This window comes from Hyla sarda, chromosome 7 (assembly GCF_029499605.1).
Source record: "Hyla sarda isolate aHylSar1 chromosome 7, aHylSar1.hap1, whole genome shotgun sequence".
Taxonomy (NCBI): Eukaryota; Metazoa; Chordata; class Amphibia; order Anura; family Hylidae; genus Hyla; species Hyla sarda.
The window spans coordinates 41,645,251-41,672,647 of NC_079195.1; the positions used below are offsets into that span (position 1 = coordinate 41,645,251).

General features: G+C 44.9%; 1 protein-coding gene across 2 annotated transcripts in view; it reads left to right on the forward strand.

Annotated features, from left to right (window-relative positions):
- Positions 1–5,368: 5,368 nt before the first annotated feature.
- Positions 5,369–27,397, forward strand: part of CNNM1 (cyclin and CBS domain divalent metal cation transport mediator 1) — a 75,360-nt gene continuing 53,331 nt past the window's right edge. For both annotated transcript variants that reach the window (XM_056531878.1, XM_056531879.1), the window contains exon 1: positions 5,369–7,099. In XM_056531878.1, coding sequence (XP_056387853.1) covers positions 5,725–7,099 — 1,375 coding nt within the window. In that variant the 5' untranslated portion in view covers positions 5,369–5,724. The remainder of the gene's footprint in view (positions 7,100–27,397) is intronic.

Genomic DNA, 27,397 nt, shown 5'->3' on the forward strand with positions numbered 1-27,397 from the left:
AGAACATTAATTTCATAAAATTCAGTCCTAGGGAAAACACACCTCAAGTGTTCTCTTCTTATTGAGCGCTGGCGGGAGATTGAAATGCTTTGCTCAAAGATTTTCCCCCATGAAGTAGAATTAAAAAAAATAGCTTACATACGACTTATTTATCAAAGACATGCACAAAATCATAGGGGGAAGAAAACTCACAAAAAATCACATACGTGGGGGACTTTTGATAAATCCCTGTCTATGTGCCATTTGATAAATTTGACGCACGGACGCCACTTTCCCAGCTACTTTTTTGGTATGAAGGGAACAAAAACAGGGATGTGGAAATTATATCGCCCGAGACAAGTAGTTTTAGGCGCCGGGCAGGTGAATTGTTCATAGATTTAGCCCTGTATCGGGCTAGCAGGGACAGACCGACTTCGCCCTTATTTTTCTTTAATGCCGGTGTGAGGCGCAGGAGCCGATGGAAGTCTACACCTCACACCGGCGCTCAGAGTGTATGGAGGGGGCCTCCAGCTGACTGCAGAGCCCCCTTATCTCCCCTCCCGGAGGATGGACGGAGCTCAGAAGACACAGCAGGGTGAGAGAAAGGACGTAGACAGCTCCGTGCACAGCTCCATCCCCCGCACTCAGCTCTATCCCTCCCCCTCCCCCTGATCTGTCTCCACAGGACCTAATCCACCACGGGGAGGTTGCTAGTTTGCACGGGGAAAACACAGAGCGGGGGAGGGGGTGAGGGGGAGGACGGAAATCTCACCTCACACCGGCCGGGACTACAGCTCTGATGTCCACTCATGGCGGCTCAGGTGAGGAGACCGAGAATACAGGCGGCAGGAGGGGTGGTTGTGTATGTATGGTGTGAGTGTATGTGTGATGTATGATGGGGGGGCAGCGGCAGGTGTATGTATGATGTGTGCATATGTATGGTGTATATCAGTGTTTCCCAAACAGGGTGCCTCCAGCTGTTGCAAAACCAACTCCCAGCATGCCCTGGGCATGCTGGGAGTTGTAGTTTTGCAACAGCTGGAGGCACCCTGGTTGGGAAACACTGATGGATATGTATGGTGTGAGTGTATGTGTGATGTGTGTATGATGTCTGTCTGTGTGATGTGTATGTAATGTATGATGTCTCTGTGTGTGATGTGTATGTAATGTATGATGTGTGTATGATGTCTAAGTGTGATGTGTATGTAATGTATGATGTCCAAGTGTGATGTGTGTATGATGTCTGTCTGTGTATGATGTGCATGTAATGTATGATGTCTAAGTGTGATGTGTGTATGATGTCTGTCTGTGTATGATGTGTATATAATGTATGATGTCTCTGTGTGATGTGTATGTAATGTATGATGTGTGTATGATGTCTAAGTGTGATGTGTATGTAATGTATGATGTCTAAGTGTGATGTGTGTATGATGTCTCAGTGTGATGTGTATGTAATGTATGATGTCTCTGTGATGTGTATGTAATGTATGATGTCTAAGTGTGATGTGTATGTAATGTATGATGTGGGGTGGGCAGCGGCGGGTGTATGTATGATGTGTGCATATGTATGGTGTATATGTATGGTGTGAGTGTATGTGTGATGTGTGTATGATGTCTATGTGTGATGTGTGTATGTAATGTATGATGTGTGTATGATGTCTATGTGTGATGTGTATGTAATGTGTGATGTGTGTATGATGTCTGTCTGTGTGTGACGTGTATGTAATGTATGATGTGTGTATGATGTCCATGTGTGATGTGTATATAATGTGTGATGTGTGTATGATGTCCATGTGTGATGTGTATGTGATGTGTGTGTGATGTGTGTATGATGTCTGTCTGTGTGTGATGTGTATGTAATGTATGATGTGTGTATGATGTCTAAGTGTGATGTGTGTATGTGATGTATGATGTGGGGGGGGCAGCGGTGGGTGTATGTATGATGTGTGCATATGTATGGTGTATATGTATGGTGTGAGTCTATGTGTGTATGATGTATGTGTGTATGTGATGTATGATGTGGGGTGGGCAGCGGCAGGTGTATGTATAATGTGCATATGTATGGTGTATATGTATGGTGTGAGTGTATGTGTTTATGTAATGTATGATGTGGGGGGGCAGTGGCGGGGGTGTGTGTGTGTGTGTGTGTGTGTGTATGATACGGGGGTAGCGGCAGGTGTATGTATGATGTGTGTATGCATGAATGTTTTGTATAGGAGCGGACTGTCACGTCGGGCATTAGGGCAGTTGTGCCATCTAATTTTATTTTTAGTGGCTTCTGGTCACCCGCACTGAATTGCACCCCCAGAATCCTCCCCTTCATACTCACCCGCCAACCAAGAGCCCCACGGATGCATGCAAACACGCCCGAACCAAAACTACAACTCCCAGCATGTTACACCATAACCTAAACTGTAGAACTATAAAGTGTAACATGCTGGGAGTTGTAGTTTTGGTTCGGGTCAGCTGCAGAGCCATAGGCTGCATCAGGGCATGCTGGGTGTTGTAGTTACTAACTGCAATTCCCAGTATTCCTTGACATAGACTATGGCTCTGCAGCTGACACAAACCAAAACTACAACTCCCAGCATGTTACACAATAACCTTAACTGTCCTACTATACAGTGCAACATGCTGCAACACTCACACAACCATAGGCTGTATCAGGGCATGCTGGGAGTTGTAGTTATCTAGTAACTAAATGCAACTTCCAGCATTTTCTGACACACAATGCAGCACATAAACTGGAGAAGCAGAACACCCCCCAGTAACACATAAGTCCCTATTGTGACTGAAAAATAGTGATTAAAATATTTTAAAAAGTGCGTATATATGTGAATAAGCCCCTTTCCTAATAAAAGTTTCCAATTTTCTTTAAATAAAAATAATGTACAAAAATAAAGATAAGTGGTATCGCTGCATGTGGAAATGTCCAGACTATTAAATTATAATGTTAATTAAACCATACGGTGAACGGTGTAAATGTAAAAAAAATAGTCCAGAATTGTTCATTTTTGGTCACTTCATATGAGAATTTTTTTTATAAGGTGATCAAAAAGTTACATCTAGACTTTTCTGGGCTTGGCTCGGGTGTAAGAGGAGCTACAGCTCTCCCCCGCTAATAGCCTGGCATGCTGTGATCACCTATTAAACCATTAGATCACCGCTGTCAGCAGTGTCTAAAGGATCTTATATCCCTCCCTGGTGGTCTAGTGGGGGGATCGTACTATTTTGGTTGAAATTATTTCATCTACCAGGACAAGTGGATTTTCTTGAGGGACAAGTAGATTGTGTTCTGCTTTAGTCCCTTGGACAAGTAGTTTTTTTTTACATTTCCACACCCCTGAAAAAGCAAGTTCACATTTGATAAATAGGGCATGCAGGTAGTATGTAACCCCACCCCCACCCCCAGAAAAAACTCAACTATTATCTAAAAACAAAGGGGGTTACTTATCAATAATGGTCTTGGCTAGATCATTTTTGTTGTTTGTCTAGATGTGGTTTTTTTTTGGTGGTGCTGTTCCAAATTTATCATATTGTCGCAGTGACCATGATGGCCCCGCATCATAGCGGGTCGGACCCGTGGCTAATAGCGTGCGGCAATGATCGCGGTGCCACGCGCTATTAACCCTTTAGACGCGGCGTTCAAAGTTGAACGCCACGTCTAAAGTGAAAGTGAAACCATGCCGGTTAGCTCAGGGAGCTGTTCGGGATCGCCGCGACGAAATCGAACAGCTTACAAGACAGCTGGAGGGTCCATACCTGCCTCCTCGCTGTCCGATCGCCGAATGACTGCTCAGTGCCTGAGATCCAGGCATGAGCAGTCAAGCGGCAGAATCATCGATCAGTGGTTTCTTATGAGAAACCACTGATCAATGTAAAAGATCAGTGTGTGCGGTGTTATAGGTCCCTATGGGAGCTATAACACTGCAAAAAAAAAGTTTAAAAAAAAGTGACAATTTTAAACGTATACCTTTTCCTGCATGTAGTTATGATTTTTTCCAGAAGTACGACAAAATCAAACCTATATAAGTAGGGGATCATTTTAATCAAATGGACCTACAAAATAAAGACAAGGTGTCATTTTTACCGAAAAATGTACTGTGTAGAAACGGAAGGTCACAAAATTTACAAATTTTTTTTCAATTTTGTCTCACAATGACTTTTTTTTCCGTTTCGTCGTAGAGTTTTGAGTAAAATGACTGATGTCATTACAAAGTAGAATTGGTGGCGCAAAAAATAAGCCATCATATGGATTTTTAGGTACAAAATTGAAAAAGTTATGATTTTTTAAAGGTGAGGAGGAAAAAACGAAAATGCAAAAACGGAAAAACCCTGGGTCCTTATGGGGTTAAAGGGGTACGTCACGCCCCCTCCCATAGACTTGCATAGCGGGGGCGAGGGTTGACATCACACGGGGGCGGAGTCGTGACGTCACGATACTCCTGCCCCGTGGTCGCCACCCGGCTGTTTGTGAGCTGGCCCTGCGGCGTGCTGCTCAAACAGGTGGGTGGCGAATACAAGATTGCAGGGGTCCCCAGCGGTGGGACCCCTGCGGTAAGACATCTTATCCCCTATCCTTTGGATAGGGGATACGATGTCTCAGGGCTGAAGTACCCCTTTAAGGCAAATTAATGTCTAAAAGAAGGTCTTCAAAGAGAGTCTTACATTTGTATAGTGGTTTACCTTGCCACAGGCCAGGGAAAAAAATGTATTGTTTGAGAGATAGAGGTTTTAGTTGAACAGATATTTTTTTTTACCTTTCACTTTTTTTTTAATTGTTATCATCACTTTGTCCGATATTTTTTAAAACTTGGGAACATGAAATAGATTTTGACCATTGCTAACAATCTTATTGTTTCTTACGTCTTTATCATTACTTTTTTGTACCTTAAAAAATATATCTGATTGTTTCATATGGAGAACTCTTTTACTTTTAATTTGCATGTTTTTTTTTATTTTTAACTTTTTATGTCTTTAAACGTTTTTATTCTCTACCTTATTCTCTCTCCCTCTCACTCTGGCTAATTTTTTTTTTTTTGCACAGACAGTAGTAATTTTTTTTAGACCTGGTCGGGAGGTGGTCTAGATTTGCAGGTTTTTTAGCACCAGTTACACCAAAATTTACACAAAAATCAACAACACACAGATAATAAATTCATGACCACTGCATCCGTCACTTAAAAAATGGTCCAACAACACCATGAGGTCAAAATTATGGATATTAGAACTTTGAAAAAAAAAAAAACTGCAATTAGCACAAAATATGAAACATTTGCAAATATAGACCAAAAAAAGCAATAGAACAAAATGATAAATAACTCCCAAAAAGCCACTAAACAAATAAGGTTTATTATTTACACTTGATATAAGGACTATCATACCTGTCTAGTTACCTCACATTAATTCACTTCCCGCCATTTTTAACACACATAACTCTACCGCCTAACTCCTTCACCTCACAGCTCCAACTGTATTTTTCGACCAATCATAAAGCGTTCTGAGAGTCATGTGACTTGCACTCGTTCTCCCCCGCGTAGCCAGACGTGACGTTATCCTTGTCACTTTCCCGCCGTTTATTCCATTCCAGTTTTTTTTTTTTTTTTTACTTCCCCCTACACACACCTGGCGCGCGCTGGCACGTCAGTAATCACGTGTCACCAGCCTGACCTATCCTGAGTGTTGCCGACAGTCATGTGACTGGCAGCCGCTTCCCCGCGCAGTCCTCCTGTCAGAGCAGTGAGGATGGCTGAGGCGGCCGCTCCAGGTGCCATAATCTTCCTCCTCGTCTCCCTGTCTGTCCGTCCGGTGTCTCCCTGGCTGCTGGGTCTCCGCCCGGAGGACACGGTGGGCGGCCGTGTATCCCTGGAGGGTGGCACCCTGCGAGCGGCCGAGGGGACCCGCTTCACCCTTCGCCTATACTTCCAGCCCCCGCTATCGGCCCAGCAGCAGCTGAGCTCCGCGGGTAACGGTTCCGGCCCGCCCCCCAGGCTGGTGTTCATCGAGGAGCCCCGGGCGGCAGGCGAGCCTCCGTGCCAAGACGAGGGGTCCTGGGCATCGGACGTGGAGGTGCTCGGCCCCCTGCAGCCCTCCCCGCACGGAGGCTCGGCCCTGGTGGAAGTCCGAGTGCGGGAGCTGCGAAAGGGGGAGCGGGGGAAGCAGTTCTCACTGTGCGCGTTTGACGGGCGGCACTGGGAGCACCATGGAGGCGAGCACTTCGTGCTGGAGGTGCGGGAGGCTGCCGAGGCTACACCGGCCTGGCTGCGAGCTCTGGTGGCGCTGCTCCTGCTCGCCATGTCCGCGCTCTTCAGCGGCCTCCGCCTCAGCCTGCTGTCCCTGGACCCGGTGGAGCTCCGGGTGCTGCAGAACAGCGGCTCCCCAGCGGAGAAGGAGCACGCCTGGCGGGTGCAGTCAGTGCGGGCACGGGGCTCCTACCTGCTGTGCACGCTGCTGCTGTGCAATGCCATGGCCAACGCCTCCCTGGCCGGCTGGTTGTGCTCGTCCCTCCCCGCGGAGCCCTGGCTGGCCGTGCTGCTGTGCACTGCCTGCGTCTTCCTGTGCGGAGAGGTGGCGCCCTACTCGGTATGCTCCCGGCACGGCCTGGCCATCGCCTCCCGCACCCTGTGGCTCACCCGCCTGCTAATGGCCGTCACCTTCCCGGTGTCCTACCCGCTCAGCCGCCTGCTGGACTGGGCCCTGCGCCAGGAGATCAGCACCTTCTACACCCGGGAGAAGCTGCTGGAGATGCTGCGGGCGGCCGATCCCTACAACGACCTGGTGAAGGAGGAGCTGAACATCATCCAGGGCGCCCTGGAGCTCCGCACCAAGGTGGTGGAGGACGTGCTCACCCCGCTCGGGGACTGCTTCATGCTGCGCTCCGACGCCGTGCTCGACTTCAGCACCGTGTCCGAGATCCTGCGCAGCGGATACACCCGCATCCCCGTCTACGAGGGCGACGACCTGTCCAACATCGTGGACATCCTGTTCGTCAAGGACCTGGCCTTCGTGGACCCGGATGATTGCACCCCGCTGCAGACCATCACCCGCTTCTACCACCGCCCGCTGCACTGCGTCTTCAATGACACCCGGCTGGACACCGTGCTGGAGGAGTTCAAGAAGGGTGAGGGCGGCGGGGGTCAGCCACAGACCCGTACACCGTGTCCCGGCATCATCCTGCATCCCCCATCCTGGCCGGTGTCCTCACTGCGGGCAATTTACCGGCCCCTGCTTCTCCCCATCACCGGCCCCTGCTTCTCCCCGTCACCGGCCCCTGCTTCTCCCCGTCACCGGCCTCTGCTTCTCCCCATCACCGGCCTCTGCTTCTCCCCATCACCGGCCTCTGCTTCTCCCCATCACCGGCCCCTGCTTCTCCCCATCACCGGCCCCTGCTTCTCCCCATCACCGGCCCCTGCTTCTCCCCATCACCGGCCCCTGCTTCTCCCCATCACCGGCCCCTGCTTCTCCCCATCACCGGCCCCTGCTTCTCCCCATCACCGGCCCCTGCTTCTCCCCATCACCGGCCCCTGCTTCTCCCCATCACCGGCCCCTGCTTCTCCCCATCACCGGCCCCTGCTTCTCCCCATCACCGGCCCCTGCTTCTCCCCATCACCGGCCCCTGCTTCTCCCCATCACCGGCCCCTGCTTCTCCCCATCACCGGCCTCTGCCGTCTGCATCCCAGGTGCAGCATGATCCCTAACCCCAATGTGTTTCTATGTACTACTCAGCATGGAGCATCTCCTGCCTGTTGCTTCCTCCACATCCAAAATCTGTAATCCTTCATCCCAGCCTTTAGTACAGTGTTTCCCAACCAGTGTGCCTCCAGCTGTGGCAAAACTACAACTCCCAGCATGCCCGGACAGCCAACGGCTGTCCGGGCATGCTGGTAGTTATAGTTTTGCCACAGCTGGAGGCACCCTGGTTGGGAAACACTGCTATAGCATCATCAGCTTCTGCATTCTGCTACATTACATACCTAGTACCCCCAGCCTTGTATCCTAGTGTTTCCCAACCAGTGTGCCTTCATTTGTTTCGTAACTGCAACTCCCAGCATGCAACTATTGGCTGTCTGGCCATGCTGGGAGTTGTAGTTTTGCAACAGCTGGAGTCACTATGCACACTATGGAAATGTAGCTCGGAAATATTCTGAGCAGAACTTAGCTTGCAGCAGACTACCAGTGATTTCTGTGGGATGTTGCTGCATTTTGCACTCTACAGAATTTCTGTAGCAGAACTTCCAAGGTGGATCCGGGTGTTGTTGCTTTACAACAGCTGGAGGTACACTGGTTGGGAAACACTGTGTGGGAGATTTATTAAAACCTGTCCAGAGGAAAAGTTGCTGAGTTGCCCATAGCAACCAATCAGATCGTTTCTTTCATTTTTCATAGGCCTTTTCAGAAATGAAAGTAGCGATCTGATTGGTTGCTATGGGCAACTCAGAAACTTTTCCTCTGGACAGGTTTTGATAAATCTCCTTCTGTATCTTCATAGTCTGAATCCTACTATATTATAAAACTGTTATCCACTATGCACAGGTTGTATCCATTCTATAATTATCATCACCAGCTCCTGCATCCCTACTGCATTACATACCTCAGTGTTTTCGAACCAGTGTGCCTTTGGCCGTCCGGGCATGCTGGGAGTTGTAGTTTTGCAACAGCTGGAGGCACACTGGTTCGAAAACACTGACATACCTAGTATCCCCAGCCCGAATCCTCACCAGAATCAGCATCACCCTGGTCTTGTATTCTATTACCTCATGTTTGTAGTATCTCCATCTGTATCTAAGCTGCGACTATCATCATCACCAGCTCCTGCTTCCTACTACATTTCATTTGCGTTATCTGCTATCACCAGCTGTTTTCTCCCTAGAATCTATCAAGAGTTTCTGCATTCTGCTACATTATATATCTAGTATCGCGCATCCCTTGCTTGTATCCTCATTAGTCAATATCGCCTGACTCCTGCAACCTACTATATTATGTATCTAATTATGCATCATCCATCCCCCATCCTCCTCACTATAGTCATCACCAGCTCTTGCATCTCTTTACATATCATGCCTAGTAGCCTCCATTCTCTGTAGACAGTATAATCTGGCTCCTGCTTTTACCTGCATTATTTTCTACATCATATACCCAAGTCCTTGACCTATATCTGTATTACTTGAGTCTGTATCATCTGGATCCGGCATCCTACTAAACTTACATATCCATAACCCTCCATTCCCAGTTGGTGTCCACTTTACTACAGACGTCATCACCAGCTGTTGCTTCCTACTAGGTTATATACTAAGTATCCTTCATTCCCAGTCTGTATCCTCCTCACCAGTCAGTATCATAGGGCTTATGCATCCTGCTACATTTTCTGCACCATTTCCCAAATGCCTAGTCCTTCCTGTGTCAGTATTAACCTGCTTAATGCCAGTGCCCATCTGCCATGCTATTTCCAGCATCTCCTTGTATCTTTCTCTGTTTGCCTATATTTGTATTATAGAATATCTTTATAATTCTATTGCTGTCAATGATCTTTACTATGTTCATTGTACTTTTATCATGGTATAGTTTAATTCAATTCCATCCAGCTTCACTGCCTAGTGTTTCCATTATTAGGTTGGAAAAAGGGTATTATAGTGGTCCTGCATCCTGGCACATTATATTCTGTGTTACTGTCTTCCCCCTATTACTGGTTCATTATGTATTGTTAGAATTGCCATAATCTCTCCTGCTTGTAGTTATTTCCCTTTTTATAGCCCCACATCACAGTTCTGTATGTCACTAGAATCAGCATTTCTCAGCGACATATTACAGTATACAGGTATTACATAGCTAGAATGCTAACATATAGTGATTACTCAACTGTGCAGCAAAACCCAAATGGCCCCAGCTGTGTATAATCCAGTGTATAATCTGGCCTCCTCTAAGTGCAGATAAAGGCCAAAGGTTTTAAGAGTAAATGCAGTAAATCATAATTCTTTATGGAGGAGATTTATCAAAACCTGACCAGAGGAAAAGTTGCTGAGTTGCCTATAGCAACCAATCAGATCGCTTATTTCATTTTTTTGAAAAGGCCTCTGAGAAATGAAAGAAGCGATCTTATTGGTTGCTATGGGCAACTCAGCAACTTTTCTTCTGGACAGATTTTGATAAATCTCCCCCTATATGCTTTTGATCTGAAGTAGTATGTTTGCCCTTTACATGTTATCACATACTATTATTATTAATACCATTATCTTTCATGATTGTGATGTATTCTGGTTGGGTTCACATCTGTCTTGGAGGCTTCTTTGTTGCACATTATTTCAATGTTACAATAAAAATTTCCAGTACAACCACAATGCCATGACACCCCAACGGACACCCTAAGTCACTAAGGTCCAGTGGGTGCCATTGATGCCTGTAATGTGAACCCAGCCTTTTACCTCTTCTGGACAGTCATCATTAAGTTCCTGTACTATCATGATAATTCACATCATCTTGTTTCTAAGTCTAATTCTGTGCTTGATGATTATTGATTTGTTCAACTTTCTCAAATCCCCGATGTGGTGAGGGTGTGATGCGGGGCACATGGAGTTACCCTAAGTCAGATGGCATTAACCCCTTGTGTTCATAACGCCAGGGCGTGGTTTATCCTCTACACCACCAGAAGGTATACCGCTGGATCCTTGTCTAGGCACGGGGGGCAAATAATGACTCTGACGCCAAGTTACGGAACAATGGCAGCTTTACTGCATCAGACAGATGTAACATTCTATACAGCTTGGTTAGACCCACGGAAGTGACCAGTGACTTCAGCGACCTTAGAGCTTTCTGGGAATTATAGTGGACTTGGACAATTTGCATTCAGGCCATGCTGACGAGACAGGATGGCTTGGACTAACTTGACTATTACTGACCTCACCCCTTCTGTAGCTTACCAGGCTTTGACTTGACCTGTGGGGCAATGGACTTGAGAATCTGTGGCTGCTTGACTGACTTTAGGCCTCCTCTGGACTCCAGACACACACCTAGGACTTGACCTCACTGCAACTCCACGCTAAAGAGAGAGAGAGAGCACAGAGGCTCCACCCAGGGCTTATATGGAGGAGACTCTGAGGAGTCACATGGTCACTGATACTTCACTGGGTTACCATCACATGACGACAGGTTAATCACTGTAACTGTACGAGGGGAACAGGTGCAAGGGGGCCCAGGGGACACTGTAGGGAGGCTGTTTGAGAAGGGCAGCAAGGGTACAGGGATGACACTCCTGTACTGGGCTACCACACCAGCATCATAAAAATAACGAGATTGATCTTCACCTCTATATTATATGTCAGCATAAGAGTTTAGTAACTTTACATTACACATTCTGGAGGTTGCAGCCTATTGAGCCTATTAACCTCTTGGGGACACAGGGCATATGCCTGCATCCTTGTTACTTTAGGACTCATGCCCTGGTCCCGTTTACCATGTTTGAACCGTTTTCACCAACAGAGAATTGGTTAAACGCGGTGGGTCCCGGTTGGGCAGGCAGGACCCATGGCTAATGCCGGGCACAGCCGATCGGGCCGATGCCTGGCATTAACCCTTTAGATAGCGGTGTCTAAAACGACAGTAAAAGAATCCCGGCAGCTCAGTGGAGTTGATCGGAACTATTGCGAAAAAATCACGATGTCCCGATCAGCTTACCAGAGGACGGGAGAGTCCTCACTTGCCTCTCCGTTGTCCGATCGGCGATCCGCTCCATTCCTGCGCAGCAGGCAGGAGCAGCAGAGTGCCGGTTACACTGATCAGTGTTTTGCAATGGCAGAGCACTGATCAGTATATGCATTCAGAAGATTGCATGTTTTAGCCCCATATGGGGGCTAAAAAAAAGTGTAATAAAAGTTCATTAACCCCTTCCCTATTAAAAGTTTAAATCCCATTTTTTTTAAATAATGTAATAATCATATGTGGTACCGCCGCATGCATAAATGTCTGAACTATTAAAATATTAGGTTAGCTTAACCACACGGTCGATAACGAACACTTAAAAAAAAATACCAAAGTCCAAATTTGTGAATTTTTGGTCACTTTATATACCATAAAAATATTAATAAAAAGCAATCAAAAAGTCCCATCAAAACAAAAATGGTACCTATAAAAACTACAGATGGCGGCGCAAAAAATGAGCCCTCATACCGCCCCATACATGGAAAAATAAAAAAAAGTTATAGGGGTCATAAGATGGCAATTTTAAACATACTAATTGTGGTGGATGTAGTTTATAATTTTTAAAGTATTAAAATAAAATAAAACCTATATAAATTGGGTATTCTTGTAAACGTATGGACCTACAGAATAAAGATAAGGTGTCATTTTTACTAAATATTGCACTGCATCAAAACTAGAGCCCTCCAAAGCTACAAAATGTTTTTTTTATTTCACCCCACAAATATTTTTTGTTTCGCTGCAGGTTATATTATACAATAAGTTATGTCATTGCAAAGTACAATTGGTAACACAAAAAACAAGCCCTTATATATGTCTGTAGGTGCAAAATTGAAAGCGTTATGGTTTTTAGAAAGGAAGGAGGAAAAAGCGAAAATGCTAAAATTGAAATTTGCTGAGTCTTTAACCTCTACAGCACATAGGGCGTATGGATACGCCCTGCATTCCGAGTCCTTAAGGACCAAGGGTGTATCCATACGCCCGTGGGAATTCCGGTCCCCACCGCTAGCCGGTTGGGGACCGGAGCCGGATGCCTGCTGAAATCGTTCAGCAGGCATCGCGGCATATCGCCCAGGGGGGTCATTATGCCCCCCTAATGGGCATGCTGGGACTTATAGTTTTGCAACAGCTGGAGGCACATTTTTCTATGGAAAAGTGTACCTTCAGCTGTTGTATAACTACAACTCCCAGCTTGCACAAACTGCTAAAGTGCATGCTGGGAGTTGTAGTGGTGCATCTGCTGGTTGCATAACTACAACTCCCAGCATGCCCGTTGGCTGTCGGTGACTGCTGAGAGTTGTAGTTTTGCAACAGTTGAAGGCACAATGGTTGTGAAACTCAGAGTTTTTTTTTTTACCTAACTCAGTGTTTCACGACCGGTGTGCCTCCAGCTGTTGCAAACTACAACTCTCAGCAGTCACCGTACACCATGCACCGTACATGCTGGGAGTTGTAGTTTTGCAACAGCTGGAGGCACACTGGTTGTGAAACACTGAGTTAGGTCACAAACTCAGTGATACATAACCAGTGTGCCTACAGCTGTTGCAAAACTAAAACTCTCAGCATGTACAGTCTGTCAGCGCATGCTGGGAGTTGTAGTTTTGCAACAGCTGGATGTCCCCCCCCCCAATGTGAATGTACAGGGTACACTCACGTGGGCGGAGGTTTACAGTAAGTATCCGGCTGCAAGTTTGAGCTGCAGCAAATTTTCTGCCGCAGCTCAAACTGCCAGCGAGAAACTACTGTGAACCCCCGCCCGTGCGACTGTACCCTAAAAACACTACACTACACCAACAAAAAATAAAATAAAAAGTAAAAAACACTACATATACACATACCCCTACACATGCCCCCCTCCCCGATAAAAATGAAAAATGTCTGGTACGCCACTGTTTCCAAAACTGAGCCTCCAGCTGTTGCAAAACAACTACTCCCAGTATTACCAGACAGCCGTTGACTGTCCAGGCATGCTGGGAGTTTTGCAACAGCTGGAGGCACCCTGTTTGGGAATCAATGGCGTAGAATTCCCCTAAGTCCCTAATTTAGGCCTCAAATGCGCATGGCACTCTCACTTTGGAGCCCTGTCGTATTTCAAGGCAACAGTTGAGGGTCACATATGGGGTATCGCCGTACTCAGGAGAAATTGTGTTACAAATTTGGGGGGCTATTTTCTGCTTTTACCCTTTTTAAAAATGTAACATTTTTGGGAAAACAAGCATTTTAGGTAAAAAAAAACATTTTTTTTTTTTTACATATGCAAAAGTCGTGAAACACCTGTGGGGTATAAAGGTTCACTTAACCCCTTCTTACGTTCCCCAAGGGGTCTAGTTTCCAAAATGGTATGCCATGTGGTTTTTTTTTTTTGCTGTCCTGGCACCATAGGGGCTTCCTAAATGCGGCATGCCCCCAGAGCAAAATTTGCTTCCAAAAAGCCAAATGTGACTACTCCTTTTCTGAGACCTCTAGTGCGCCAGCAGAGGACTTTTCACCCCCATATGGGGTGTTTTCTGAATCGGGAGAAATTGGACTTCAAATTTTGAGGGGTATTTTCTGCTATTAACCTTTTTAAAAATGTAACATTTTTGGGAAAACAAGCATTTTAGATAACATTTTTTTTTTTTTTTTACATTTGCAAAATTCATGAAACACCTGTGGGGTATTAAGGCTCACTTTATCCCATGTTACATTCCCTGAGGGGTCTAGTTTCCAAAATGGTATGCCATGTGTTTTTTTTTTTTTGCTGTTCTGGCACCATAGGGGCTTCCTAAATGCAACATGCCCCCCAAAAACCATTTCAGAAAAACGTACTCTCCAAAATCCCCTTGTCGCTCCTTCACTTCTGAGCCCTCTACTGTGCCCCGTCGAACAATTTACATAGACATATGAGGTATGTGCTTACTTGAGAGAAAATGGGCTTCGAATACAAGTAAAAATTTTCTCCTTTTACCACTTGCAAAAATTCGGTCTACAAGAACATGTAAGTGTAAAAAAAATGAAGATTTTGAATTTTCTCCTTCACTTTGCTGCTATTCCTGTGAAACACCTAAAGGGTTAAAACACTTACTGAATGTCATTTTGAATACTTTGGGGGGTCTAGTTTTTATAATGGGGTCATTTATGGGGTATTTCTAATATGAAGACCCTTAAAATCCACTTCAAAACTGAACTGGTCCCTGAAAAATATCGAGTTTGAAAATTTTGTGAAAAATTGGAAAATTGGTGCTGAACTTTGAAGCCCTCTGGTGTCTTCCAAAAGTAAAAACTTGTCAATTTTATGATGCAAACATAAAGTAGACATATTGGGGGACATGTATCATAGATTTTACCCCTGTTTTGTGTGTATTTTTTTGCGCAATATTTTGCGAAAGCCCTTTTTTTTGCGCATTTTTTTGCGCACGTTTTGGTAGAGCATATCCTCCAGATGTGGCTGAATCAGGGTACCTTGGAGTGACATCTATAGTCAGGGATGTGGAAATCCTATAGCCCGATGCCCGGGACAAGTAGTTTTGGGCGCCGGGCAGGTGAATTGTTTATAGATTTAGCCCTGTATCGGGCTAGCAGGGACAGACAGACTTCCCCCTTATTTTTCTTTAATGTCTGTGTGAGGCGCAGGAGCGGATGGAAGTCTACACCTCACACCAGCTCAGAGTGTATGGAGGGGGCAGTGGCCTCCAGCTGACTGCAGAGTCCACTTATCTCCCCTCCTGGAGGATGGACGGAGCTCAGAAGACACAGCAGGGTGAGAGAGAGGATGTAGACAGCTCCGTGCACAGCTCCATCCCCCGCACACAGCTCTACCCCTCCCCTGCTCTGTCTAGACAGGACCTAATCCACCACGGGGAGGTTGCTTGTTTGCACGGGGAGAACACAGAGCTGGGGGGAGGAGGGGAGAGAGGAGAGGACGGAAATCTCACCTCACACCGGCCGGGACTACAGCTCTGATGTCCACTCATGGCTGCTCAGGTGAGGAGACCGAGAATGCAGGCGGCGGCAGGAAGGGTGGTTGTATATGTATGGTGTGAGTGTATGTGTGATGTGTGTATGTAATGTATGATGGGGGGGGCAGCGGCAGGTGTATGTATGATGTGTGCATATGTATGGTGTATATCAGTGTTTCCCAACCAGGGTGCCTCCAGCTGTTGCAAAACTACAACTCCCAGCATGCCCTGGGCATGCTGGGAGTTGTAGTTTTGCAACAGCTGGAGGCACCCTGGTTGGGAAACACTGGTGGATATGTATGGTGTGAATGTATGTGTGTATGATGTCTATGTGTGATGTGTATGTAATGTATGATGTGTGTATGATGTCTATGTGTGATGTGTATGTAATGTATGTATGATGTCTAAGTGTGATGTGTATGTAATGTATGATGTGTGTATAATGTCTGTGTGATGTGTATGTAATGTATGATGTATGATGTGTGTGTGATGTGTATGTAATGTATGATGTGTGTATAATGTCTGTGTGATGTGTATGTAATGTATGATGTATGATGTGTGTGTGATGTGTATGTAATGTATGATGTGTGTATAATGTCTAAGTGTGATGTGTATGTATGTGATGTATGATGTGGGGTGGGCAGCGGCAGGTGTATGTATGGTGTGAGTGTATGTAATGTATGATGTGGGGTGGCAGTGGCGGGTGTGTGTGTGTGTGTGTATATGGGGGCAGTGGCTGGTGTATGTATGATATGTGTATGCATGAATGTTTTGTATAGGAGCGGACTGTCACGTCGGGCATTAGGGCAGTTGTGCCATCAAATTTTATTTATTTTTAGTAGCACCCGCACTAAATTGCACCCCCAGAATCCCGCCCCCTTCATACTCACCCGCCAACCAAGAGCCCCACGGATGCACGCAAACACGCCCGAACCAAAACTACAACTCCCAGCATGTTACATCATTACCTAAACTGTAGAACTATAAAGTGTAACATGCTGGGAGTTGTAGTTTTGGTTCAGATCAGCTGCAGAGCCATAGGCTGCATCAGGGCATGCTGGGTGTTGTAGTTACTAACTGTAATTCCCAGTATTCCTTGACACATCCTATGGCTCTGCAGCTGACACAAACCAAAACTACAACTCCCAGCATGTTACACAATAACCTTAACTGTCCTACTATACAGTGCAACATGCTGCAACACCCACACAACCATAGGCTGTATCAGGGCATGCTGGGAGTTGTAGTTATCTAGTAACTAAATGCAACTTCCAGCATTTTCTGACACACAATGCAGCACATAAACTGGAGAAGCAGAACCCCCCCCCCCCCCCTGTAACACATAAGTCCCTATTGAGACTGAAAAATGGTGATTAAAATATTTTAAAAAGTGCGTATACATGTGAATAAGCCCCTTTCCTAATAAAAGTTTCCAATTTTCTTTAAATAAAAATAATGTACAAAAATAAACATAAGTGGTATCGCTGCATGTGGAAATGTCCAGACTATTAAAATATAATGTTAATTAAACCGTATGGTGAACGGTGTAAATGTAAAAAAAATAGTCCAGAATTGCTCATTTTTGGTCACTTCATATGAGAAATTTTTTATAAGGTGATCAAAAAGTTACATCTAGACTTTTCTGGGCTTGGCTCGGGCGTAAGAGGATCTACAGTTCTCCCCCGCTAATAGCCTGGCATGCTGCGTTCACCTATTAAACCATTAGATCACCGCTGTCAGCAGTGTCTAAAGGATCTTATATCCATCCCTGGTGGTCTAGTGGGGGGGATCAGACTATTTTGGTTGAAATTATTTCATCAACCAGGACAAGTGGATTTTCTTGAGGGACAAGTAGATTGTGTTCCGCTTTAGTCCCTTGGACAATTAGTTTTTTTTTTTAATTTCCACACCCTTGTATAGTACACATGGATTTATTACCTGCGTTCTTTTCCTTTGCACCAAAAATTTTGACGCAAGTGCGTCTTTTTCCCCATAAGCCAACTTTAACTGCACGTAGCAATCCTTTCTATTTCTGAAGGAAAGTTCTACTAAGGAACCACCAGAATGTTTTTACTTTCCTATCTCAATTCCTCATTTGGTTTGTTTTATATTTTTACTCCTTGGTTATTCCAAAGCACTTTTCAAGTAATTTGCATATAGAATATTTGTTTACAGTTCAGTTATTCATTAGATCACTTGTATATTGTTATTTTATGATCCAACAAATGTTTGATATCTTACTTATCATTGAACAAGCCCCGTCACATTAAAATAGCTTTGTAATCCACTTAACACTGTAGATCATTCTCCTTTTATTTTTACAATTTACTGCTTTCCGTTATACTTTTCCCCAGCGCCCGGTAAGATGGTGGCTATCACTGATAGCAAGCCATCTTACCATGTGACCACAGGGGGTTTCATCCCCCCCCCCCAGTGATCGCTGCTATCAGCTAGTCAAATCTGACTAGCTGAAAGCAGCTTATCGCTATCAGAATACTTAGCAGCGCGGTGTGTGAGTCCGGATCACGGGGATCGGGACACACACCGCTCTGCTAAGTGTCCCTTACCCGTCCCCCGGCGTCACTTACCCGTCCATGCGGCGTCCCGAGCGGTCCCGGAGCGAGCGACTTCCTCCAGGCGGTCCCGGGGGTGGTGCGTCCCCGCGGTGAGTTTGCAGCAGCAGGGCGGCATCTTCATTGGCAGCAGTGAGATCGCCGTAAAGCAATCTAACTGCTGCCTCTGGGAGTTTCAGAACTGCAACTCCCAGCATGCCCAGACAGCCTTTGGCTTTCTGGGCATGCTGGGAGTTGTAGTTTTGCAACATCTGGAGGGCCACAGTTTGGAGACCACTGTATAATGATCTCCAATCTGTGCTCTTCCAGATGTTCCAAAATTACAAATCTCAGCATGCCCACTCTGTTGAGGCATGCTGGGAGTTGTAGTTCTGTAACATCTGGAAGACCACAGATTGGAGACCATTATACAGTGGTCTACAAACTGTGGACCTCCAGCTGTTGCAAAACTACAACTCCCAGCATGCCCAGACTGCTCAAGCATGATGGGAGTTGTAGTTTGTAAACATCTGACCCTTCAGATATTGCCGAAATACAACTTCTAGCATGTCTGGCCATGCTGGGAATTATAGTTTTGCAACAGCTGGAGGCACACTAGTTGGGAAACATTGTTCGTTTCCTAACTCTTTTTCCCAACCCGTGTGCCTCCAGCTGTGCCTCCAAACTATAACGCCCAGCATGCACTGACAAACCATGCATGCTGGGAATTGAAGTTGTGCAACAGCTGGAGGCACACTGGTTTGGAAACACTAAGTTAAGTAAAAAAACTTTCAAGTGTTTTGCAACCAGTGTGCCTTCAGCTGTTGCATAACTACAAGTTCCAGCATGTCATTCTGCTGTCACTGCATGCTGAGATTTGAAGTTTTTGCAACAGCTGAAGGCACACTGGTTGCGAAACACTGAGTCTGTTTCTCTGTTGCGCAACCAGTGTGCCTCCAGCTGTTGCAAAACTACAACTCCCAGCATGCACGGACAGCCAAAGGGCTTGCTCGGAGTTGTAGTTTTGCAACAGCTGGATGTTTCCCCCTCCCCCAATGTGAATGGACAGGGTACACTCACATGGGCGGAGGTTTACAGGGAGTGCTGCAAGATTAAGATGCAGCAAACTTGCTGTCAACCCCCGCCCGTGTGACTGTACCCTATAAACACTACACTACACTTAAATAAAATAAGTAAAAAACACTACATATACACATACCGCTACACAGCCCCCCTCCCCCCCCCCCAATAAATATGAACAACGTCTGGTACGGCACTGTTTCCAAAATGGAGCCTCCAGCTGTTGCAAAACAACAACTCCCAGTATTGCGGGACAGCCATTTACTGTCCAGGCATGTTGGGAGTTTTGCAACAGCTGGAGGCACCCTGTTTGGGAAACACTGGCATTGAATACCCCTATGTCCACCCCTATGCAAAACCCTAATCTAGGCGTCAAATGCGCATGGCGCTCTCACTTTGGAGCCCTGTCGTATTTCAAGGCAACATTTGAGGGTCACATATGGGGTATCGCCGTACTCGGGAGAAATTGCCTTACAGATTTTGGGGGGCTTTTTCTCCTTTTACCCATTATGAAAAGGAACAGTTGGAGTGTACACCAGTATGTTAGTGTATAAAAATAAAATTATTTACACTGACATGCAGGTGTTGCCGCATACTTTACATTTTCACAAGAGGTAAATGGTAAAAAAGATCCCCATTTTTTGGGACACAATTTAGCCAGAGTACGGAGATACCACATATGTGGGCGCAAAGTGCTCTGCGGGCGCACAACAAGGCCCATAAGGTAGAGTGCACCATGTACATTTGAGGTGATTTGCACAGGGGTGTCACAGATGTTAAATGAAGAATAAGACATTGGTATAATTGATGTGTTATAATTGGGTGCAAAAAGTGGTATTATTGTGAGATTAAAACTCTACATAATGAAGAAAAAAAATTCTAAAACTAATAACGAGGACACACTTACTGTTTAGGTGCAGATACGCTGCAGACAAAGCTCCTACTAAATAGAGCTGCAGTGTAAGTTTATGCTCTGAGGAGAATTCTAAATTTAAACGCAATTCAAGAAAGTAGCTGCACAAGAATGATAAATTTAACGCAGCTGCACCAAATTTAGACAACAGGCAGAGGGGTAAAAAACTTCTATTATACACTGGAAATGATACATGTCCCCCATTGTATGTGTGAATCAAAAAAAATTTTTTCGTAATATAGATTTTCCTTACAAGCAGAAAGCTTCAAAGTTAGAAAAATTTAAAATTTTCACATTTTTCATAAAATTTACGGATTTTTCACCAAGAAAGGAGGCAAGTTACCACAAAAATTTACTACTATGTTAAAGTAGAATATGTCACGAAAAAACAGTCTCGGAATCAGAATGATAACTAAAAGCGTTCCAGAGTTATTAATGTTTAAAGTGACAGTGATCAGATGGGCAAAAAACTCTGGTCCTTAAGGCCAAAATGGGCTTGGTCCTGAAGGGGTTAAAGGACAAATGTAGTGCTAGACTTTTATATATCCCTGTGTCCGGCCTCAAAAATAAACAAAATAAACTTTAACTCACCTTCCTACAAGCCTCCGTTGGTCGGGCACAGGCCAGCGGTGCGAACCTCGTTCAACTTCCTGGGGACGCCGCAGAGCCGTTGGCGTATCTCCGGCCGCAGCAATGTCCTGCCCCGGCCGGTGATAGGCTGAGCCACTGTCATGTAAGGAGCTCTGGCCGGCTTCTCACATGACAGTGCGCTCAGCCTATCACTGGCCGGGGCAGGACATTGCTGCGGCCGGTGATACACCGACGGCTCTGCGGCGTCCCCGTCCCCAGGTAGTTGAATGAGGTTCGCACCGTTGGACCGTGAGGCCTGTGCCGGACCAACGGGGGCTTGTAGGAAGGTTAGTTAAAGTTTATTTTGTTTATTTTTGAGGCCCGGACACAAAGTAAGGCTGCACCTCACATAAAAAGAAATCCCGTAAAAATACCTATACTGAGAAGACAGACAAAAATTTTTATGAATACACCTCAAAATCCAAATAAGTACCAACAATACTGATCCTCTGGTCACACACACAATAGGAGTGATAAGTAACCGGGACAAGGAATTCAAGTCATAGTACTATAAATTAATTAAGTGCAGAAAGTAGCTCTATGTCAAAATAAAATTGCACATGCATAAAAAAAAATCTAATCAGTGTCAAAAAATGATGTGTTTTGGACAATATATCATGATATTGACAGGAAAAGTATAACTTTTTATACCAGATTACACCCATACACAAAATTTAATGCAATTTCTCCTAAAGAGTAGGGAAAAGTAATCTTAGAAAGAGACAACATATGGTTCTGCCACACAAAATTTACATAGATTTTGTGCAGTCACTAAGATTGTTCGTCCCTAAATATTAAAGCGTGCCTCTGTAAAGTTCCAAAAAAAAAAAATAATGCTGGTGCCTCATCCTGATCATGTCTAGCACCTATATTTCTCCTACCATGTTCATACGGACGAAAATGCAAAATTTCTGACAGGAAATTCTCCACCTTTTGCTTGACTGGTCGCAAATGCGCCGTCTTCATAGACAGCAATGCATGTCCAAGGGTTAATGTTTTGCCAAGATGTACTATAAATAAAAAGTTTTTGAATCTGCCCATGTAAGAGAAATAGTATGACATGTGTATAGTAGGTGCTCTTAGGTGTAAACTGGTTTAAAAAGTAATACTTCTCCATTTGACTATGAACATCATGACTATGACTAAGGACAAATTTTCAGAAATGTGTTGGTCCTTTAAGGATCTGTCTCACTTTTAATTTTTGCAAGCTATACTGTAAATATTTTTTATTTTTTTTACCATTTCCTCGTGAGCTGGACCTTTTTTTCTCTTGTCCTTGATGGTGTTGTGGTCTTCTGTTCTATTAATAGAGTCTGCCTGCGGCTCTACCAATAGAGCGCAAATAAGATGGATCAATACTGCATTGATTGTACGAGCCATCTACTTATGGGCTCATACAAGACCCCTATGGCGACTAATAAAGTATTTTAAAAAATGCAAAAAAGGTTTTACAAATATAAAGTATCCCCAATCATACTAAAAGTTTAAATCACCTCCATTTTCTATACAAAAAAAATGAAAGGGGTACTCCGCTGCCCTGCTTCCGGAGCTCCGCTCCCCAGCATCCAGAAGCTTATTGTTCCGAAAGCTGTGTGCGGGCTTCCGTGTTCAGGGCCGCCCCTTGTGACGTCACGCCCGCCCCCTCAACGAAAGTCTATCGGAAGGGGGCACGACGAGGGGGCGGGCGGGACTTCACGAGGGGCGGCCTTGAACACAGAAGCCCGCACACAGCTTTCGGAACAATAAACTTCCGGACGCTGTGGAGCGGAGCTCCGGAAGCAGGGCAGCGAAGTACATATTTGATATATCCACTTGCAGAATTGTTCAAACTATTAAAATATATCTTTTTTTTTTTCTTCACAAAATGTAAATGTGACCAAGGAGTCCCATCTAAACACATATGGTACCAATAAAAACATCATAGAGCCCCATATAGAGAAAAATAGAAAAGTTGTAGAGGTCAGAATAGGGCAAACATAAGCCTACCTATTTTCTAAAATAAAAGTTTACATATTTAAAATTAAAATACAATAAAACCTATATAAACTGGGTATTGTACTGACCTATAGAATAAAGTTAACATGTCACTGTTACCATAGAGTGTACTGCGTAAAAATTTTAACTCCCAAAATGTGCAGAATTGAATTGTTTTTAATTACACCCCACAAATATATATATATATATATATATAATGCAAAATCATCGGTAGTTGCAGTATCTTGTAATACCTTTTTTATTGGACTAACAAGATTTCAGGATTCCTCCCTTTATCAAGTCATAAGCATTTCTGAGCTCACAAGGAGAAAACACACGTTCTATCTCACAAAATATGCAGGGGTTAAAACAACATATGTGGAGAATGGACATTAAGTTGGGCCATAAATTGTATAGCTATAGGACGATAGACTACAGATAAGGATGAGGGGGGGGGGGGGGGCTGGAGAGCAGAGGTGAGAACCGTGATTACGCTGGACAGAGGAAAAAGGACAATTTTACTACAGGACCATAGACTGAAGATAAGACTTAGACAGGGGAGGTGGAGCAGGGGTGTAATGGTGTTAGAGCAGGGAGAGGGAAGACAGTTTAGCAAAGGTTATAGGAAATTTTGAAAAATGGGATAAGAAGCTTAAATCCACATTAAGTCCTCTGTTCTTGGAGTCATAAAAAACTATCATTTTGACTACAAGAACAGAGGACTTAATGTGGATTTAAGCTTCTTATCCCATTATCAAAATTTCCTATAACCTTTGCTAAACTGTCTTCCCTCTCCCTGCTCTAACACCATTACACCCCTGCTCCCCCTCTCCTGTCTAAGTCTTATCTTCAGTCTATGGTCCTGTAGTAAAATTGTCCTTTCTCCTCTGTCCAGTGTAATCACTGTTCTCACCTCTGTTCACCAGCCCCCCCCCCCCCCCCCATCCTTATCTGTAGTCTATCCTCCTATAGCTATACAATTTATGGCCCAACCTAATGTCCATTCTCCATATATGTTGTTTTAACCCCTGCATATTTTGTGAGATAGAACGTGTGTTTTCTCCTTGTGAGCTCAGAAATGCTTATGACTTGATAAAGGGAGGAATCCCGAAAGCTTGTCACTACAAAATCTTGTTAGTCCAATAAAAAAGATATTACAAGATACTGCAACTATCGATGATTTTGCATTTTGCATCACTGGACTAATACGGCTACTCCTAACTACTTGTATATATATATATATATATCTATATATATATATATATATATATATATTGTTTTGTCATAGATTTTGTAGTAAAATGAGTGATGGCATTACAAAGTACAATTGGTCCTGCATAAAACAAACCTTCATATGGCCCTGTAGGTTAAAAAGACTTATGTATTATAAAAGGCGAGAAGTTAAAAATGAAAATGCTAAAAATTTCTGCATTCTTAAAGAGGTTAAGCTGATTTCTCTGAAGCGCTGCATCATTTCAGAATAAATCATGCCGTATTTGATGCTGTGGATGCGCTACTGACCATCCCCAGAGTGTGCCTTCTTCTGTGCCCGTGTGTCCTGCTTTGTCTGTTCTTAGCAATCCGCTGCTCCAAGCAGACACACAATGATCCGGGAGTTGCACGCTCATGCTCAGCATACTCACAGACCGCGGCCACTATCTGCCTAGTTCAGAGAGCAGGGGGAGTGACTGCAATGTCTGTGTATACACTGTGCATGCGCGCAGGACTGACAGATCACTGTGTGTCTGCTTGTAGTGACAGATTGCTGCTATGAGCAGACAAAGAAGGACACGGGCACAGCAGGAGGCTCACTCTAGGGACAGTGGTGCACCCGCATCGTCAAATACGCCAAAAGCTGTCCGGGGGTTGTAGTTTTGCAACAGCTTGAGGCACCCTGGTTGGGAAACACTGCCATAAATTGTGTAGTGGCCATGCTAGGTTTCTGCTAATTGGTGGATGTGCTGGGTGTCAGAAAGTGTGTATTTGCTCACAGCACAGCTTCTGACACCTTAAACAGGTTTATAGTGTGTAAACGTGATTAAAAAGTGCCATATTTTGCTGCATATTTTCTGCAGCTGATTTTGCTACTCACTTGTGGTGACCACGGTGTATGGCGGGACCACGGGGTGTAGCAGTGTAGGTGGTGGGGCCAGATGGTATTAACCCTTGGGGCAAGATGTTGTTAACCCCTAGTGTTCGTGATGCCAGAGTGGTTTTCGGGTAACGGAACCAACACAAACGGTATCTCCGCTATTTCACTGGCTAGTTAGTGAGAGTCCAAAACCAGTTATGGTCTAACTGAGGCTTTACTGAGTTAAGCCAGATGGAATTATCTTCACAGCTAGGCCAGATTCCCAGAGAGGTGGCCAGGAATCCAGAAGGACCTCGCAGCTTGCTGGGACCAATTAGACTTGTAACAGACTTTAGAGATTTGACTTTAGGCTTGACTATAGGCTGGACTTGGCTATATGTAGTGACAGAAGACATAGACTTTTGAGTTACTGGAATGCCTAGCTTTGCGGCCTTCCAGATGCTGGTCACTAGCACTGGTTGCTGGGCTCAGTAGCAGGTGGTAAGAGAGAAGAGTGAGAATTGTAATGGCCACCCCTTTATATAGTGGGGGGGCTGGACTAAGGCCCATTGGTCAAGCTGCGGGTCATAGGTTAAGCTGGTGCTCTCTGGGTAACATCATGTGACAACATAACATGTGACATTCCACAGGTCCTTTAGAAAACATCTCACAGGTCCTTTAGACTAGCTATACATTTGGACACTGACTATAATCCTATGACAATAAATGACACTTATAATAACAGCAAGGTAGACACTGCAGGAGAGCCCCCAGGTCACTGAGGGACTCAACCTTACAGGGCCTGAGGGTAGTACAGAACCATGTCCTGTACTGGGACATTACAAACTCCCCTACTTAACACAAGTCGCCCTCGACGTGGGTTCTGTCAGAGTTGAGGGTCGAGGTGGCCCTGGGGCCAGATGCAGTCCTGAGGCATTTTTACACACAAACTTCCATTCCCAGGCTGGTAAATTTCCTTTGGTAAAACTGATAACATAAGAGTCTCTGTAATATTGTCAATACATGCTCTGCTTTTTGGGGTACAACCGAGAACAGGATTAATAATGACTAGAACCAACATATATAACTGTACTTTAAGGACCTTTGACGATGCACTTGATGACTTCACTATGCAAAACAGTGGATTAAACACAACACAACATTTTGACTATGCATGTAACATAATACTCATGACTAGACTTACGACCTTATATTGGACATTTGCGGATTGGGTTGCCTGAGGCTTTCTGCCCAATGCCTTGGCTACTGGGATCCCTTGGCATTTAAAACACTTCTCCCCAGAACACTATATTTAGTTTATGCTAGACACTTCATGCTAAACATTTAATACAGATAACTTTTTGACATTTCTGTTATCTTATGTCGACTACGTGCATTAGTTTAGTATCAGGAGTACTTTCTGGCCAGGAAAGTATCCTGCCACGAACATAATAATATATGATATTAGAGACATTTGACATATGATATCAAGTAGACTGTGAAATTTTGAGTGCTACAGTACTGTATGTGACTTATGGTGTACATTACTTATGTGTACTTTTTACGTGTACATTAGTCTTCATATCTGGCTGGTATCTGCCCTTGCGTGGACCGTTGGGACCTATGCAGCACCATCTTTTGGGACTCAGGAACAGCAACCTCTTCAGGAGCTCTTGACTCAGCTGGATTTGCAACAGGTTCCCCCCCTTTCAGCAGCCAAAGTAGGTTGTAACTCTGGACTAGCAGGACTTGGACTTGGACTTGGGGGTTTTGATATGGATGAGGCAGGTGGTCTGAAGACTGGAGTATATTCTTGCGCCGATGGTGACAGAACTTGAGCCGGTGTGACTAAAGTTGGTTGCACAGGCCCACAGGTTGGTATGAAACCGAAGATTGCATGGACAAGTGGATTCCTTCTCCGGGCACATACTCCCTCCCAGGTTTGACTGGTGGTGAGGGAGGCATCGGGAGCACAGGCAAATCCTCTTTGTGACACAACTTGATTCGATTGCGATGAACGACTTGCGGTTCATACCCTGACTTCTGGATTGCATACACATCTGAGTCGGGATAGGGTATTGCGGTCACAGTATAGGGCTTTGTTTCCCAAATAGAGTCTAACTTATGTGTTCTCGGGAACTTCCGCAGCCAGACCTTGTCACCTATTTGGAGAGGTTTGGTGGAGGCATGACGGTTGTAGTCTTGCTGCTGCCTCACCCTTGCTGAGCCTCACCCATCTTTCTGTTGACAATCTCTTTTGCTTCCTGGATTCTCCTTTGGTGGTCGGAGACTCATTCCATAGAAGTTTTCGAAGAGTTATTGAATGGAGCTTGGAGTCCAAACGTGCAATCTTTTGGTAGCTGACCATGTCGGCCCATCATCAAATAGAATGGGGTTTAGCCAGTGGAACAGTGCACCGTGTTGTTATAAATCTCCAATAGTTCAGGTAACAACCGGGGCCATTCTTCATGTCTGAACACAGATGCTGCTCGTAGCATGTGAATGAAGACTTGATTGATTCTCTCACAGAGCCCATTCCCTTGAGGATGATAAGCAGTTGCCCCGAGTTTCT